Here is an 18,015-nt window from a genome sequence, read left to right as displayed (position 1 = left end):
CCCCTTCTGTGCTCACTGCCAGGGAGGGGAATGGGCACTTATTAAGTGCCTACTGTGTGCCCACTGCTTTATATAGATTCCTTCCCTCACAGCTCCTCCTATTCATTCTCTCTACTAGAGTTTTCCTCTCCCTCCCTTTCCTGTTCTCTTCTTCTAGGAAAAGAGCTAACACTTAATGAGCACCTGCTGTTTGCCCAGCCATTTCGACCCACGGCCCCGTCTCTCTAGACTTTCCTTCCTTCTGTTCTTCTTCCGTGGCGGTTTCTTTGCCTCATTTCTCACTTGTTCCTTCTCTCCTGAAGAAGGGGGTGGTGCATTTATTGAGCACCTACGGTGTGCTGGGCTCTTTGCAAGCATGGCCTCCCCTGCTCACACTCTCCGTTTCATCCTGCTCTCCACCAGGAGAGGAGGGCACTAATTGAGCACCAGCTGTGTGCTGGTAATTTACACACACCGACGCTTCCCCTTTGCCCTCTGGCCTCCCCCGCCACTTCCGCCCCACGGGCTTCCTCTCATCCCCCTTTCCTTCCTTCTCAGCGTGGGAAGCTCTGAGCTTGCAGACCGAGGGGTTCGGGAGTCCTCTAGCAGAGCGGGGGCCATGCCGGGGACAGCAGATTGGGGCTCTGGTCTGATTTCTTCGTGGTGAATAATAGTAGTCTCTCCCCAGCGGGGAGGGGGCAGGGAGAGGGGGGCTGAGTGAGACCGTGAGAGGGAGGAAAACGGACGGTGCTGGGACAGACCCTGGGAGGCAGCAGCGCCCCCCCGATGGGCCCCGAAGCTGCCCTGGTCGGCCAGCCCCGAGTGGTTACCTCTCCCCGCGGCTGGGGAGCCAACGTGGAAACCGAGGCTCAGGTGGGGAAGAGAACTCGGCCGTCCGGCCACGGCTCACTGTCACCACCTCTCTGCCCGTCTCTCCGTCTGCGAGCCCCGGCCCCCCTCCTTCCCCCCCATTCCCTGGCGGGCGGCGTGCGCTCTCTTCCTCTGAACTTCCCTCGCCTCTGCTTCTCTCCGATTCCCTCTCTGCCTCACGGTCTCTCCCTCCCGTTCTCCGAATCCCATTCTCTCTGCACCCCCTCCTTCCCCTTCTCAGCTCTGCTCCTCGTCACCCGGTCTCTGCTCTCTGACAGCCGCCGCCCTCCAGGCACCCGCTCCCCTCTCCGGCTCAGCTCACATCTTCTTAACCTCCTCCACTTCTCTCTACAAGCCGGTGCCCCTCCCCCATCCGGATCACAGCATCTCTGCACCGTCCCTCTGTCTGTCCCCCCTCCCACACACACACACACACACAGGTTTTCCTCAGTCCTCCCACCTGCCCTTCACCCCAGGCCTGGCCGCTGATTCCTCTTTATTTCACCCACATGCCTCCCTGCTGCTCTTCCTGGACCTGGGTCCCCGTCTCCGCCTCACCTTCCTCCACCCCCCCCTCTGGAAACGTCTCCTCCCTCCCCCAGCCCGCCAAGGCTGGGGGCCTCTGCGCCCAGGTTCGCCCTCTGCACCCCGCTCCTCCTCCGGCCCCGTCGCCTCCAGTTCCCTTCCCTCCCCGGGGTCCTCACGCCGCCTCCCCGCTCCTCCTGCCTGCAGCGGTCACGTCCGCTCTGTCCCTGTCTCTGCCCCTCCGCCCATCCCCTCCTCCCCCACGGGGGTCTCCTCTGTCCCTCCCAGTCTGTCCTCACCCCTGTACCTTCTTTCCGTCCATTTTTATACTCCCCACCCTTTCCTCCGATGTCAGGGTCCCTCTCGGCCCCACCTCTGGCCCGAGGGCTATAACCCGCCATCTCCCCCTCGGGTTCCCCGCCCTCCGTCTTCCCGGAGCGGCTCCGTCACTCTCTGTCCCCCCCCCCCCTCCAGGCGGTCACCCCTGCCCACCCCCACCCCTCCCCTGTCTCCTGTTGCTGCTGCAACAGCTGGGAGGCCCTGGCAGACACCAGATAACCCACAGGACAGGCAGCCAGCTCTGCAGGCTGGTGACACTCTCATCCCGCCTCCGAGCCGACAGTCCTGTGGTGGATGTGATGGTTAATGAAGCTCACTCCATGTCCTGCCGGGTCCCGGACCATCGATGACCGGCTTGCCCCCCACCCAGCCCCCGCAGCTGTACCATTCCTTGGTCTGCAGCCAGGGGACTAAGGGACGGTGCCCCTGACTGGGAAGGGCACGCTCAACTTCCCTTCCCTCTTCTGGGTCGTTCTCGGCCTCCTTCTCTGTCCTCCTCTGTCTCTCTCTGTCCCTCTGTCCCTCTGTCTATCTCTGAACATCTCTTTCTCTGTCTCCCCTCTTGCTGCCCCCCCTTCCCTTCCCACTTTATTCACCCAGCCCCTTGCTCTGCCACACCTTTGGCTCTGTACAGCCTCTCTTTTCCCCACTTGTCCATTTTTCTCTCCCTGGGTCACACACGCACAAAAAAAAACCCCTGAGGGGTGGCTGCCAGGCAGTGGAGATGAGAGAGGCGCGAGCAGCGGGCAGGGCCGGGACTCCGGCAGACCACCGCCCGCCCTGGCCTCAGGCTGCCTCCCACCCCTGCCTCCCTGGCTCACACTGTCCCTGCCTCTCAGATTCCACCCTTGGCCTCCTCCCCCTCCACCCCTGCACCGGGTCCTCGGCCGGGGCCGCCCCCTTCCCGGCCTCCGGAGGTGCTCGCGTGCAGGTGCGTGTCTGCCCGCGCTCTCTCCGCTCAGCCCCTGCCGCCCTCTCGCCCGAACTCCCGCCCCTCTCCTCCTCTCTCCAGCCCCTCGCCCACACCTGCTTACACACTCTCACTCCGCACCTTCCTCACTCTTTGCTCTGCTCTGCACCCGTGTCTCTCCCTGGGGCCTCTCCTCTGCCCACACCCTCCCCCCTTCTCCCTGTCCCCGCTCCGGCTCCCTCAGCCTCCTCACCCTCCTCCTCCTCTCCTCTCCTTTCTCAGCTGCCCTCTTCCCTCCCCTCGTTTTTTTCTCTGCCTCATCCGGCTCCTGGCTCTTCCCTTTTCCCTTCTCTCTCCACACTCCTCTTTTCTTTTTCTGTCCTGTTTCCCGGCCTCTTCTTTTCTTCTTCGCCTGGTCTCTGCCGCCTTCAGTCGTCACTCACCTTTTAACCCCTCCCCCCTCCCCCCAGCCCTCCAGCCCTGCTCTCTTGTTTCTCTCTCTCCTCCCCCTTCCCTTCCTGTCTCACAGCCTGTCTTCCTCCTCCCTCCTCTCCCTCCTCTGGCCTGAACTCTCCCTCCTCCTGTCCACCTTCAGGCCCTCCCTTGGTGCTGTCTGGTCTCTCATTCACCTCCCTTCCTCAGAGTGACCCCCTTCCCCTCCTTCTCCCCTCATCCTACTTTTCCAGCACGTTCTTGTCCCCCTTTCTCCCTTCCATCTCTTTTCTCTCCTCTCTCCCTCTTCCGTGGATTTCTCTTCTCTCTGAATCTCTCCTTTTCTAACTCTCTCTCCCACTCACACCGTCTCCTGTCCCCAGTTTCTCTCTCTCTCTCCCCTCCCTTCTTTCAATCCCAATTCCTTTTTCTCCTCCATGAACCCGTCACCTCTTTTCTCCCCCCACCCATGGTTCTCCCCTCACCAGCCCCCCTCACTCTGCATCCTGCGCCCCACCCAGGCCCCCTCACTCTCTCTCTCTGCCTTCCTCCCCTGCCCTCAATGTTCTGAGGTTTCCAGGTTCGGAGCCGGAGGCGGGAGCCCATCCAGGGCTCCTCACAGGCCTTTGGGGCAGGAGGCGGGAAAGCCTGGAGCTGGTCTGCCAGGCCAGAGGCCCTGGGGTGGAAGGACCGTTGTGACGCCCATGTTTTCTCTTTTCTGTCTGTCCTGGACTCTGGACCCTGCCTGGAGGAGTGAGAGCTGTCCCAGGCCCGGGAAGGAGGAAGCAAAGAAGCTCAGAGACAGGGAGCGAGTTGCCTAAAGCCACACAGCAGGTAAGCGGCAGGCCTGGGGTTGCCCAGAACCAGCTCCCTCTGGACTCTGCTGATCCCCGAGTCCGAGCTCAGCGAGCAGAGAAATGGCTCCTTTCTGCTCCGTTCTCCCCGGCCCTCTGCTTTCTCCTCTCCTCAGGCAGCACGAAGCCCATCGGCAGTGGACAGGGCGGAGAACACAGACACCCAGTGTTCCTGAGGAACAGCATCTGCTAAGACAGAGGCTTCGTGGGAACCCGACTTTCCCAAAGGACCAGCCGCGCCCCCTGCAGGGCACTTCTCTCCACGGAGGGGGACACCTGGGTCTGCTTGAGGCCTGACGGTCTGCATGGAAGCCTCCGTCCCCACCTAGCGGCAGAGGGTGGAACTGCAACCCAGCTGTATTAGACCTGGGACCGGCCCCCCAAACATGGACAGTGACTAGAATGCAGGATTTCGGGGTGGGGCGGGGGCGTTGGTGTTGGTGGGTAAGGAGGAGAGAGGGAGAATTTTCAAAAGCCTGTAAAAATAAAATGTTTAACTCGTAGTCAATACATATTCTCAGCAAGCTCCTTGGATGCCAATTCACACCTCTGGACTTCATGTATTTTCCAGTTGTTCTGGGTAGAGTCTGTGTTGCCATGGAAATGCACATGGGACCGGGTGGGAACCAAAGGAAGGGAGCCCAGTTCCAAGAACTGGGCCACGCTGAACGTGCTGCCTTTGTGATGAGGCCGCTATCCCTCTGTGACCGGAAGTGGGTCCGAAGCCAGTGACGGCTAAAGGGACGCCCTCCGCGGAGTCTCTCAGATGAGTTAAATGAAGGCGCCCACAGAATCGCTTCCAAAAGCCACACGCCACAGTGCACAATTTAGGGTAGTAAGGAGGCTTTTAAACATACTAAAATTAGCTTTATGCATTTTCAAAGCCAGTCACGAAGTTCTGTGCTAGGGTCACCTGAATGCCAGTGGGAAGGGCCCAGGCAGAAAGGCGGCTTCGCCAACGCTGGGGGGCAGGTGGTATTTTGTAGGGCAAAGAAGGGCCTCCACGGGGTGAGGCGGGAAACTGGGGAGCAGGGGCAATCACCTTGAAGGTGCTGCCCCATCTGAGACCTGAGGTCAGGAGGCTGGGGAGGGGGCGGTCTGAGCTCAGTGGGGGCAGAAAGAGGGGGCGGGGCTGTGGGGAGACGGGTGGGGTGGGAACTGCTGGCAGGGCAGTCCTGCCTGGCAGTATCTAAGTGACTCCTTAATCGAGGCTGGGGAGGACAGAGGTAATTAACACAGAATACACATCAAGGCCAGTCTGAGGGACTGGGACTCTGTCCTGAGGACACTGGGAAGCCTCAGGAGGGCTGTGAGCTGGGGGGGAGTAGAGTGGCCCAGACGTCAGAAAGCCCCCGTGAGGGGGGTGGACTGGAGAGGGAATGGTGGAGACAGGAGGAGGCCGGGCCGGCGGTCCCAGTGGGGGTGATGAGGGCAGGGCTGTGGTCCCAGGGACAGAGGGGAAGGGAGGAGGCCGGGAGGGGCAGAGCAGCACTGCTGACTGCAGGCTGCACCACAGGCCTTGAGACTGGGCGGGCGGCGGCATGAACGTCCTCATGGTCCCAGAGGCACCTCCTGGGGCAGCATTTGGGTCTGAAGACCAGCGGGGGGCTGAGCTGGAGGTGGGTGTGGAACCACCAATGTGGCCACACAGGAAAGGACAACATCCCCCAGCATGTCCCCGTCTGGCCTGCAAATGCGCACACAGCGGACAAACCAATGCAGCTTCCCGAAGGACCCTGCAGGCCAGAGGACAGGGGCAGCGAGATCAGCTTGGGGCCGGCCACTTCACAGAGGACTCACGCCTTATGTCCCAGGAGGAAACCTCTCTGACTTCTGTCACGGGGGGGACAGCAACACGCTACTGGGAAACCATCGGCAGACAGGATCACCTGTGCGTGGGGAGAATGTCTCTGGAACAAAGCCCCCCGAGACTGAAACTCGGGTGGCCCCTGGTGAGAGGACACCGTGTGGGCTGGGTGAGCAGACCCTTCTGCACCTTCTGATGTTCGTGCTGTATCCCCGGATCCCCTGGCCCATAAAAGGAAGCGTGGCCCAGCTCTCCAGGGACGGGAGAGAAACTGGAGGAGAATTTAATAAGGACAGAGCCCTGGGGAGCCGACACCAGCTCACACGATGACTAGAATATACTGCAGAGTAACTGTGCCAGGATCGAGAAAGTCTTAGAGGAAAAGGATGTCATCAGATAAAGATCTTAATTGCAACCCATTAAACACTGACAAGATGGCTGGGTGAATGGCTGGGGGGTGGGGAGACTGTCTGCACGGCACACGAAGGGTTAAGAACTCTGAGTCAGGAACAGTGTCAGAGAAAGCACTGGGGGGGCATCACCTGGGAAAGAGCCACGGAATTTCCTGCGGAACAGACGGGAAAATTCACTCGGTCTCCTGCCTGTGGGAGTTACAGCCAGGACGCCGCCGTTTTACGTACAAAGCTACAAAAAAAAACAAACTGGTGAGGTCACCCCCGTGCAGCCAGGCTCCACACCTCGTCCTTTCTTTTTTAAGTAAAGATTTTATTTCATTTACTTTTTAGAGAGAGGGGAAGGCAGGGGGAAGTAGAGGGAGAGCAACATCGATCCGCTGCTCCTTGCACACCCCCAACTGAGGACCCAGCCCACAACCCAGGCGTGAGCCCTGACCATCCATCCACCCCTGGGTTCGCCGGCAGGGGTTCGACCCAGAGCCACATCAGCCAGGGCCCGCCTCATCCTTAAGAGAGACGCCCAGCCTTGTGTGCGAGACTGAGGAACCAGGGACCAGAGTTTGCCCTGTGGAGGCAACTCAGCAACATGGAACCGATTTGCAAGGGCCATCCGCCCCAGCCATTCCAGTTTCTGCTTTGAGCTTCGCTACTCCTAGCTGACCGAGCCCAGGGGCCTTGGGGAGGGCGGGGTGAGGAGGACCAGGCCACTCTGGGCAGCTGGAGTGAAGCCAGGTGCAAGACGGCCTGTGGCATTCTCGACTTTCATGTTACCCAGTGGGGGGGGGGATTAACAGCGGCCTTGCTGGCTTGTGCTCCATACACACGCTCCAGGAGGAAATAAGAGGATAAAAGCGAGGAGGGGAACAACTTCCACCACATCCCGTCCTGCACCACCTGCTCATACAAATACTTGTGAACTGCCCCAGGGACGCCACTATGTCGATCACGTGTCCCCAGGAAGCAATTCAGACTCACACCGAATGGGCTGGCTCACCGTAGGCCTATTTATAACCACGGAAAGCAGCGAGCGGGCTACCGTAAGTGGTGGACGTGTGGGGGGACAGCTTCATACACGGCCACGTGACACAGAGCAGCGTCCCTGGCCACAACGACAAAGGCTGAGTTTCAGGGCTTCTGCGTAACCCACCGCGCGAACGCCGGAACCCAACCCAACCAACGACCCCTACATGCGCATGTACATCAGGAAGCCTTCAGCTGCCGGAAGGTGTGGGTCTTTGAAAGTATTTCAACCCATTCTCGTCAATGTTTTTAAACCGGCAAGTGTGGGGAATACACGGCAAAGGCCCGGCGGCCTCACCTGGTGCCAGTATCCCAGGGAGGACGGCTCAGGTGGGGCGGGGCTGCACACACACACACACACACACACCACCCCACCCCCCACCCCCGGCCCTGGGCTCCGCTCCCTGCAGCTGCTTCACTTTGTGCTGATTTTAAACATCGTTCCCTCGAGCCCAGAAGCCTCCACAGGCTCTGGCATCCTGGGCAGAAAAAGGGCAGAGCAGGGCCCGGGGCACGGCCAGCCCAGCTGCCCAGGCCCGCCCTGTGCCCCCAAGGGAGAGTGACAGGAGCGTGGCAAAGGAGCTGGGCCACCCAGAAAGGCACAGGGGCTGGAGAGCATGGGCATGTTCCCGGACTGCAGGGCTTGGGGGTATTGGGGGTGTCAGCCACCAGATCAGAGGGGCCCAGGAGCATGGGCCCCAGACTGTGGGTGAAGGGAGGCCCTTGGGACTGCAGGGGGGCCAACAGGGCCAGGGGTGCAGCCACCCAGCTCCTGACAGGAACATCAAGGCCCACAGGGAAGGGACTCTTGGGGTGACCAAGGACACGGGCACTCTGGGCAGGAAAGTAGTCTCCTGGGTGAAAGAGGACGGGTGGGCGCTGACTGGCCCCAGGCCCCTCACCGGCCACTGCCCCCGCCGCCACCTCCGCCGCCGCCGCCCCCCTGGCCCCCGGCATCTGGCGCTCCAGACATCATGAGGAAGAGGACGACAGGAATGATGTACATCCACTGCGGGCCAGACAGGAGGACAGGACATTGGACAGACAGACACAGAGAAACAGAGAGAAGGGAGGTGAGTACGAGCAGCATTTCCCGCAGGGCGGGGAAGGTGGGGGCTGGCGTGAGAGGAAGCCAGGTGAGGAGAGGGGCCCGGGTCCCCTACATCACTACGGGCGGGGTAGGGCAGCCGGGGTGCAGGGGGGGCAGAGGCGGGAGGGGGCTCGGTCCTCACTCAGGCCTCCTGCGGTGATGGCGCGGGCCCAGGGGCAGCAGGACGCAGGGCTGTGAGCAACACGGCCCCCCCCAGGATGAGGTGCCACTGAGGAGGGAGGGGGCGTGGGTCAGGGCCCATGGTGGCCACAGGGTCCAGCAGCCACCAGGGAGGGCACCGCCAGGGGAGGCGAGCTCTAGGCCTCTCTGGGCCTCAGTCTCCTTGTGACCCAGCTGTCAGGCTGTCCTGAGGTGAGGGGCCCCGCGGGCACTGCGCCCCCTGCGGCAGGGCTCAGCATCTTCTCACTCGCGGCCTCGGCCACCCTGCCACACCAGCCTCCACAGGCCCAGCCAAGCCACAGGTGGGACTGGCTGCCTCCAGCCCCAGCACCCCCAGGTCCAAGGATTCGACCTCAGAGCTTCCCTGGCAGTACAGGGCCCACGACCCCAGGACGCTTCCCGGGCGTCCCCTCCTCAGCTGCAGACTGGCCTCCCAGGCGCCTTGGCCCAGAGTGCTGCCGCCCCAAACGCCCGAAGCCGCTGCCTTCCGGGCCTGGAGGCCACCACCAGCTGCCCCTCTTTCCAGACCACACCGTGCCTTTGAAATCTCCACCACCCCTACTCCACGCCCACAGCCCTGGCCCGAGTGGCTCAGACTTCGAACCCTCCCTTGGACACTGGTCTCGCCCCCTCCTAGAGCTGCCCCTGCCCCTCCCCTCCCCTCCCCACAGCCCTCCTCAAGGCCCTTCCTCCAACAGGCCTCCATTCAAGACTGACGCTCCCCACACCGAGTCTGCCACCGGCCCAGGAGCCTGGGTTCCCCGAAATGCCAGCTCTGCGCCGGCTATTCACTGAGAATGGACGCCCGTGACGGGTGCTACGGGCTGACATGGGCTGCAGCCCTCAGCTGCTCCACTCCGTGGGGCTTAGGCTCAGCCCAGGGGCCATGGGACAGGCACGGAGGCCCCAAGGGAGAGCAGCAGGGCCCACAAGCAGGAGGCTGGGGAGATGAGCAGGGCAGGGGGCACTCAGCAAGGGAAGGGGGCTCATTCAGAAGGGGGACAGGTGGTACCCCACTCACATATTTTGCAAAAAAGGACTTCTGCTCCTGAGGGTTCTTGGCCTTCTGGGCCTGCTCCATCTCCAAGCGCTCAATGAAGGCCGCGGTCTCCGGGCTGGGGGTGGAGGAAGGAGACGTGGTGAGGGATGGGGCCAGCCCCCGGAACAGCAGGAAAGGCGGGGGCGTGGCCAAGCCGAAGGGGCTGTCTGCGCCCCCATCCCGCACGCTCACCCTGGGGCCGTGACGGGCGGCTGCAGCTGCACAGAGGTGTTGAACAGCTCCAGGTCCACGTCCTCCACTTCGTGGCCCCGGCAGCCCCCGGGGTGCGTCACTACCGACACGCCCACCACGTTGCCAGCCACGTCCACGTGCAGTGTCAGCTGATCCGAGAGGTGCGACTCCACCAGGGAGCACTAAGTGGGGAGGGTCGGGAGAGGGGGAGCAGGGGCTGTTGCCCAGGCCTTGCCCTCACTGGGACCCCGGAGCCTCCTGCCCCTCCCACAGCCCCAGAAGCACCTTTCAAAGCCTCTACGGCTGCCAGCCCCCCTCGGGCACCAGCCCAAGTGCAGCAGCCATCCCCAGGCCCCACCACCACATGGAAGCAGCTGGGGGGAACTTCAAGGGCAAGGACAAGTGCAAGTACCCCCGCCTCCCTGTCCATAAATACTAGGTCACAGATGGTGGACACCAGGCTGGGACTGGTGGGAGGAGGGCTGGTCCTCGTCACTGACTCACCGCGGGGACAAAGGAGGAGACGTAGTAGCCAGCTTCGGGGCCATCAGGGACCCCAGGCCGCCGCGGGACCCGGACACGGTACAGGCCGTTCATGGCTGCCACATCCTGCAGGGAAGACGCAGTCGGCGGTGAGAGGGATGCCCAGCCCCTGCTAAGCCCAGCCCCCCACCAGGCCCGTGGGCCACAAGGCCCTGCCTGGGTCTTGTGCAGCCAGCCAGGCTGAGGATGCCCAGGGCTCTTCCCACCCAGCTGACCACGCGTAGGGCCAGGACCCTTGCAGCTACATGTGGCCACAGGGATAGGGTGGAAGTGGATTATGGCAGCTTTTTGCCAGATTTCCCTAAAATATGGCTATTCCCTCAGCCCCTTCTTCTCCTCGTCTACCTTGCAGCCTGGAGCCCCACAGGAGCCCCAGCAACTCCCTACACCCTGCGTGGGGAGGACCGAGCTGGCCTGGGAGGAGCCCAGCCCTCGGGAAGGCCATGAGGAGGGCTGTGGGAGAAACAACGTCCTGCTGTTTGACCATAGCTATTGGGGGCACCTCCTCCTCCTCAAAAGCCAAACTCAGCCTAACTGACTGTCAGTCACCTTGGCTGAACCTGGAAGGGTAAGAGGGACTGGTCGTGTGAAAACCAATGGAGAGGGTGTGCTGGACGGAGTGGCAGCACGAGCAAAGGCCCTGAGGCACGTGTAACACCCTAAGGCACCTGTGTCTCCCCTGCTTGCCAAGCCCGGGGTCCCCTCCTCACCCGCAGGCGGCCCCGCTCCTCCTCGCTGAGCTGCCGCTGTGACAGGGACAAGGTGTTGTCCTGCTGGTTCCAGAGTATGGAGCCCCGCTTCCGGAAGTGGGCACTGTCATCTGCGGGGAGCCTGGGCTCAGCAAGCACCCCAGCACAGCACCCTTCACCGCTGCAGCCACCAGCTCGAGGCCCCAACCTGAGCCCCCATGTTCCCGCTGGCAAATTAGGGACCCCCCACCACATCCTCACACCTGGGCAGATGTCTGAACCCCACAGCTCCTAAGCCCTGCTTCTGCCTTGCCAGGTGACCCAGGGACAGTCACGTAACCTCTCTGAGCCTCAGTTTTCCAAGCTGCAAAACACAGGGCTACAGAGCCCAAGGGCTCCCAGCCGCTGGGCCAAGCTAGGCTCAACACAGCTTTCCCAGGCTGAGGCTGGGGTCTGACCCGGATGGTCCTCAGACAGCCCCAGCTTCCAGGTTTACAACAAGGGCCCCGGAAGTCTGAGAGCCCAGACTTGGTAATTATTACTACTTTTAAAGATTTTATTTATTTATTTATAGAGAGGGGGAAGGAGGGAGAAAGAGAGGGAGAGAAACATCAGTCTGTGGTTGCCTCTCACACATCCCCTACTAGGGACCTGGCCTGCAACCCAGGCATGTGCCCTGACTGGGAATCAAACCGGCGACCCTTTGGTTCGCAGGCCAGTGCTCAATCCACTGAGCCACACCAGCCAGGGCCCCAGACTGGATTATTAACACCTGGGCCACACTGACGTCTGCCCTCTGGCAGTTTAGGCTGGGCTTTGGGGTGGGTCCCAGCCCTGCCATCCACTTACAAGAGGATCTTGTGTGGTGCCCCTCTGAGCTTCAGTTTTCCCTTCTGGAAAACGGAGTTACCCCTAACACCTACTGCCTTGCGTGGCTGTCATGAGATGTCTGAGTTAATACATGCAGAGCATCTAGTGCAGGGCACGGGTCAGAAAAGTCTGCTTTGAAGTTATTATTGCTTTACAGGTGCAGAAGAGTTCAAGGCAAGTTCCTATTCTCTAGTGCCCTCCCCTCCCCCACCGCCCCAGTGTAATGCACACACACTCTCAAGAGGCCCAGCTGTTAGTGAAAGCATGGTGTTCCACACTGCACAGCACCCGGACTGCGGTTCCCGACTTCACAGGGCGCGGGGCAAGGCGGGGACATCGCTGAACTCACCGATCTCAAATGAGTGCTCCAGCAGCAGCCCAACGGTGCCACAGCCCTCACTCTCTCGACCTTCCGCCCCCGCCTGCAGATTGACAGAGAGGACTCCGAGTGAGGCCCAAGAGAGCCCTCGCTTTCATACTCATCTCTAAACACTGCCGCTTGCCCACAGCTCCTCCCTGAACCGCCTATTTCATGAAAATTCAAGATCCGGACGGTCCCCAGCAAAGCAGAGCCTGCAAAGAATCAGTAAGCTCGTTTCCAAGACAACTATCTCTGGCTCATTTTTATGCCTAGTATCATCAATATTCCTGAGTTAAAGGGCACCTTAGCTTCCTTTCCAAACTAATAATATCCAGGCGGCCTCGTTTTCACCTTAACTGCCTCGATAGCCCTGATGCCACCCTAATTCTGCCTTTTATCAAACACAAACGAGGATCCACACCTTCCTTTCCTCCAAATCGCCAAATTTATTTTACCTCTGCGCCCTTGCACCTGCGCAACCTGGTTTCCATATTTTAATCCTACAAATCAAGATCCCGCCCTCCACGTGCATATTCAGCCGGCAGAACTCCTCTCCAATCTCTCCACAGCACTCCCCAACCCCCGCCCGCTCTTTTCATTTTAGCTGCCCGACGTCTTATTAGCCAGTATTCCATCCGGGCCACACCTCCTCATGCATATTCATGAGTACAGATGCTCACAGTCAAAACGTCAAGAGGGCAACCTTGAACGCAGCTCTGTTTTCCCCGCAACAACGTGCAGATGCCAAAATCCCACCGGAGCCCTGCCCCCTCACGCTTTCCCTTGCCTCTTCCAGTTGTGCTGCCTCTGCATGCGCAGGACTGCCGACTCGCTTTCTACGGTTCTTTCCCCTCTCTCCCATCTCGGCCCTGCGCAGCCCCGTTCCCACCTCAATCGACTTCAAAGTCCGAGACACGATTTCCGTCGGCTTCACCCCCCCGTGCCGAGTCAATGAGTACTTACCCCTCGTACAGCGGCTCCGGACCTGCAACCACTGCCTCGCGCGCGACTGGGAGCTGCGGCCGCCACCAGCAAGAGCAGGAACAGCCTACTGGCCACAGCTCCGGCCGCCGCCATTTTGCTCCCCTCCCACCAGCCAACGGGCGAGGTGAGCTGGGAGCCGCAGAGCACGCCGGGAGAAACGGACTGCAACCTACCGCTTGTGCACCTGCGCTGGCGTCTGCGCACTAGCGCCTGCCCGCTCCCGGGGCCTGACGTACGGAGGGTGGCCAGCGTCCGTCGGGTGACGGCACAATTGGGGGCATCTCCTGGTCCGCACCATTTTGCGGCTACAGAATACGTGGTCCCGCCTGTCGGTTTTCTCCCTCGGCTCCTCCCTCCGTCCCCCAAAGGGGCAGGGCGTTGCGATGAAGCAGGGGCAAGAGCCTAAGCCGGCCCCCCGTGAAGCAGGTGCGGTGGGACCAGGTGGGATGGCGGAAACAGGCCTGGACGGGTTGCACCAGGTGAGGGATGGGGTCGGCGAAGTGGACACCGATAGCCCAGAAACCCCTGCTCCCAGCGCCGGGCTGCCCCCGGCCCTGCCAGCCGGGGGTGTCCGACCCAGCAGCCTCTTGGAATAGATCCCCGAACTTCGACCCTAGAACGTGCCCTGGTTCCAGCCTGTCCCACGGGCCGGCCTGGACGTCTCCAGCGCTACCTTCTGCGCGGCGAGTTCGACCAGCTGCGAGACTTCTCCATCTTTGAGAGCAACTTCGTGCAGGTGTGGAGCCCCAAGACCCCCTGAGCGGCAGCCTGAGTCTTGACCTCCTGGCTTTGGCAACCCCGGCTCTCCCTCGTGACAACTCCCCGATAATATGTATCTCCTGGAATTCCTGACCGACCCCTTTCCCCATCCCTCCGGATCTTAACTTCTCTATGAAGCCTGGCCTCGGATTCCCTTCAGTTTCCCTGACTTAACAACTGTGTGACTCTTGACCTTTGACCTCAGGGTATCTGACTCCCATCTTGGTATTTAATTCACTAGGTTCTTGACCCTTAATCCTCCCAAGATTCTTGTCTCTGATCCCTCCACAAATCTGCCCACATCTATCCAGCTTCTAACCCTTGACCCCCCCACCCCCACCCCAGGTGACCCGGTTAGGAGAAGTTGCCAACAAAGTAACCATGGCGGTGGCATCCTCCAGTCCAGCCCTGGAACTCCCAGACCTGTTGCTGCTGGCGGGCCCTGCCAAGGAGAACGGACACCTGCAGCTCTTTGGGTGACTGCCCTTACCCCCACCCCCACCCATACCTCCTTGCTCCCCAGCTCAGGCCGTCCTAGGCTCCCAGCAGCACCTCCTCTCACCCAGATGACCCCTAGGGTCAGGAGCCTTGGATGACTACCAGTCCTCTCTGGCCTGCTGGCCACCCAGGAGAACGAGGACAGGGCAGTCGGCAGGGGCACAAAATCAGGGATAGACAGACATGAGGGGGAACGGTCGGTCCGCAGTGACACCCTGGCAGGGGTCAAGGCAATGACCTGCAGCACCTGCTACATGCCAAGCACACCCTGGCCCCTCACATTATCTCAATTCTGACATCACACTCTTCTATGGTGGGACCCCTTAGCCCCATCCTCCAAAGAGATAAACTGGGGCCCAGAGAGGGGATCCACTTGCCCAGGATTTCACAGGGGGTCGAGGATTGCCCAGGATCAGAACCTCAGGCTTCTCATGATTTCTGACCTCACGGCGCTCAAACTCCTGTGTCACGCTACACAGTGCCTCTTCAGATCCTTGTTTTTTTTTTCACGGAAAAAGTAATGCAGATCCACCCTGACTGGTGTGTCTCAGTGGGCTGGGTGTTGTCCTGCAAATACAGAGGTCACCGGTCCGATTCCCAGTCTGGGCACATGCCTGGGTTGCAGGCCAAGGTCCCTGGTTGGGGGCAACAGATCGATGTATCTCTCGCACATCAATTTCTCCCTTCCCCTCTCTCTAAAAATAAAATCTTTTTTTAAAAAAAAGTAATGCAGATCCACACCAAGACATAAAACACACATAACACAAAATATACTTTTCTCCCGTCCTAGGCTCCTGCATCCAACTCCAGCAGCAAATACCAAAATATTTCTATGGGTGTAGTATAATTACCCATAATTACCCACTGAGTCATGACCTGCGGTTGGAAGGTGCTAAGGGAGGGCTTTGACCTTCATAGTCTCCTGCCGCACCCTCCCCTTGCTGGCCCCCAAATAAACATACCATCGGAGTGAAAATATTGAACTTGCTCTGCAGACTCAGCCTCAAGACTCACCCTGGCACCTCCCTGCTAACCAGCTTACAGCCCAGAGTTCCTCTGGACCGTCTCTGATGGGCATCTCGTGTGCGCTGCCTGGTAATAGTCGCAGGCCCAGACTACGTACTGCCTTTCCCTCTGCTCACTCCCTCGGCAGGAGAGCAGTATTCAGTTCGTACTGACACGAGTACCGGCCACCAGGCCCTGTGGTGGCCGTACATGGTTGAAAAAACTGGCCCCTTGGACACCACTCTTACACTGTTACAACGTAGTAGGAAACATCCTTGAACAAAAGGCCGCCTTTGGATGCCCTGGGTTCAAACCCTGGCCTCACCTGTTCACTGGCTTTGGTCAACTCCCCCTACCTATCCGGGCCTCAGTTTCCTCACCTGGAACATGAGGATAAGGGGAGACCCACCTCCGGGGCTGCTTGGTGATAAACTAGGTAAAAGTGCGCAAAGTAAGCTCTCTATCAATCTCAGCTGTTATTCTTCCATTTGGGGAATGACATAGATGGAGCCTGCCACCGAGGCTGTGTCCCATGTCTTGGGATAACAGCCAGGGTGGCAGGCAGTGGACATCCAAGTGCACAGGTGCGAGGGTGACAGAAATAGCACCTTCTATTGGGCAGGCAGACAGAATAAACAGCAGTTGTTCCAACGTGATAAAAGATCTGTGGAGACATCAGGCAGGGGACATCACTCAGGGGACCATGGGGATATCGGCCAGCGCAGACATGGTTGCAAGTGGGCCAAAGGTGGTAAACAGACTTCCCTGAGAGAAACGCAGGGGCCAAGCCAGGGGGGCGGCTAGAGGACGATTTCAGGCAGAGGGAACAGCTTGTACAAAGGCCCTGAAGTCGGACCAAGCCTGCCAGATTTACGGAACAGCGAGGAGCCCGGTGTGGCTGGAGTAGAGCCAGCCAAGGAAGTAGGCGGGAGGTGAGGGCAGAGAGAACAAAGCGGGCAGACCCTGCAGGGCCTCCAGCGGGAGGTGAGGACTTGGCTTTGACTCCGCGCCAACTCAGGTGTTGACCGGCGCCCTCTGGCGGCTGCGTGGAGAACAGACGAGCTGGGGGCCCGAGATGGGAAACGACTGTGGCTCGACTGTAGGGAAAGCGTTGGAGGGAGTTGCAAGCGGTCGGATTATGGATACATTTTAACGGTAGAGCCATCAGAATTCGGTGGCAGGACTGGATGAGGGTGAGAGAGAAAGTCAGGTCAAGAGGGACTCCACGGTTCTGACTGACCAAGTAAGTTGGGAGGGTGTAGTTAAAACTGGGAGTACAGAGAGGAGGGTTTGGGCTGGGGATAAGGTCAGCATTTTCTGTGTCCGATGTGGATCCAGCATCCAAATGGAACTTGATTTCAGCTAAGAGGCTGTCTGTTCAAGTCTGGGATTTAGGAAGGAGGACCGGCGGGAGACACCAAGCGTGCTTTGTGGTGTGGTGGAAGTTGGGGATGGGTGAGGTTCAAGAGGCAGAGAAAGTGGAAAAGGACTCCTTCCGGGCGGAGAAAGCGGCGACGATGTGGGCGCCCCGGACTCCGAGGGCGCCCGAGCTACGAGCTACGGAGTCTGGGAGGTTCGGGACCTGAGAGCGCCCCTCCCGTCCGCCCAGTCTGTTCCCCTTGCAGTTCGTCCAGCTCTTTGTCCACGACGAAAGGCACTGGCAGCTCAAGGTCAAGTTTCAAACGGGCCGCGCCTTCTACCTGCAGCTTCGGGGTCCGCACAAGACCCGCTGCCGCAAGTTCGGCCAGTGGGTGAGGCTGCTCTACCGCCTGCGCTTCCACCCGGCCCGGGGAGCCGAACACTTCACGCAAAAGTACTTGGAGGCCAACACCTGGGAGAAGGAGGAGGAGGACGGTAACGAGGAGGAGGACGACGAGGAAGAAGAAGAGGATCTGACCTAGCGATTGGAGGTGAGGGGGCGGGGCTGCGAGGAGGCGGGAGACCGGGTCAGACTCGGGGGCCTGAGGGCTTGTGGCTAAGAGAGGAAGTGCAACGGCCTGGACTCCTGATTCCTGAAAGAGTCTGAAGTCTGCGCCTCAGGGACAGTGCGCCAGCTAAAGTGGCCCTAGTTCCGGAACTGGGCATCCCCGCCCCGTTCCAGCCTCTCTCCACAACGGGATCTGGGGAGGGAATGTCGGGGCCTGCAGGGAAGATCAGGCCTGGGAGGGGAGGGGCGCCTGTCCTTGAAGGTGGGAACCCGAGGGGCCTCTTCCTCTGGAGACATCCGCTCCCCCTGCCTCCCCGATAAGGACAGAGGCCCCCCACCCACCCCAAACTGCAACTACGGGTGCGGCCAAGGCCTCTGAGACAAACCCTCTTGTTCGCAGCTTTGGGCCATGGATGCCAGACTGGACCCCGCAAGGCTTCTCACTCCGGGGACTCCGATTCCTCCTCCAACACCCTTTGATGTCCCCAAAGGGCCAGAGAGCTATGTACCCTACTTTTGGGCCCGAGAGATGAATTATTAAAGTTCAAAAGATTGTCCACTTAAGAACCGAGAATCAGGGGGTCAGCAATTCAACACGGCCGCCTGGCAGAAGCAGCCTTTCCCGGGCGGCTCCGCATGGACTTCGGGGCATCACATCTGGCCACTGGGGGGCACCCCTGAGACCTAGTACCCCCATGCCGTCATGGCTACCTCACCAGAGCACCC

At 60.2% G+C, this 18,015-nt stretch overlaps 2 protein-coding genes across 5 annotated transcripts; one reads left to right on the top strand and one right to left on the bottom strand.

The window, feature by feature from the left end:
• Positions 1-5,990: 5,990 nt before the first annotated feature.
• EMC10 (ER membrane protein complex subunit 10) lies at positions 5,991-13,236 on the bottom strand. Of its 3 annotated transcripts, XM_037148991.2 has the most exons (8): positions 13,080-13,236; positions 12,105-12,177; positions 10,907-11,016; positions 10,158-10,262; positions 9,654-9,835; positions 9,444-9,537; positions 8,385-8,471; positions 8,072-8,161 (listed from the first exon to the last, which is right to left on the bottom strand). In XM_037148991.2, the coding sequence occupies exons 1-7, from the start codon at positions 13,191-13,193 to the stop codon at positions 8,385-8,387; spliced, it is 765 nt and encodes a 254-aa protein (XP_037004886.1). In that variant the 5' UTR covers positions 13,194-13,236; the 3' UTR covers positions 8,072-8,161. The 3 variants fall into 3 exon arrangements, with proteins under 3 accessions (XP_037004887.1, XP_037004885.1, XP_037004886.1); XM_037148992.2 differs by lacking the exons at positions 8,072-8,161; positions 8,385-8,471 and adding an exon at positions 5,991-6,361 and having other exon boundaries at positions 13,080-13,234; XM_037148990.2 differs by lacking the exon at positions 8,385-8,471 and having other exon boundaries at positions 6,422-8,161; positions 13,080-13,235.
• Positions 13,237-13,299: 63 nt separating this feature from the next.
• Positions 13,300-17,855, top strand: GARIN5A (golgi associated RAB2 interactor 5A). Of its 2 annotated transcripts, XM_037148995.2 has the most exons (5): positions 13,303-13,526; positions 13,718-13,836; positions 14,205-14,335; positions 16,972-17,272; positions 17,690-17,855. In XM_037148995.2, exons 1-4 carry the CDS (start codon positions 13,484-13,486, stop codon positions 17,261-17,263), a joined length of 585 nt encoding a protein of 194 aa, XP_037004890.2. In that variant the 5' UTR covers positions 13,303-13,483; the 3' UTR covers positions 17,264-17,272; positions 17,690-17,855. The 2 variants fall into 2 exon arrangements, with proteins under 2 accessions (XP_037004891.2, XP_037004890.2); XM_037148996.2 differs by lacking the exon at positions 14,205-14,335 and having other exon boundaries at positions 13,300-13,579.
• Positions 17,856-18,015: the final 160 nt, after the last annotated feature.

The sequence above is a fragment of the Artibeus jamaicensis genome, unplaced genomic scaffold (genome assembly GCF_021234435.1).
Source record: "Artibeus jamaicensis isolate MK-2021 breed Jamaican fruit bat unplaced genomic scaffold, CSHL_Jam_final scaffold_804, whole genome shotgun sequence".
NCBI lineage: Eukaryota > Metazoa > Chordata > Mammalia > Chiroptera > Phyllostomidae > Artibeus > Artibeus jamaicensis.
The sequence above is the reverse complement of the archived record's forward strand: the minus strand, read 5'-3'. Positions and strand labels throughout refer to the sequence as shown.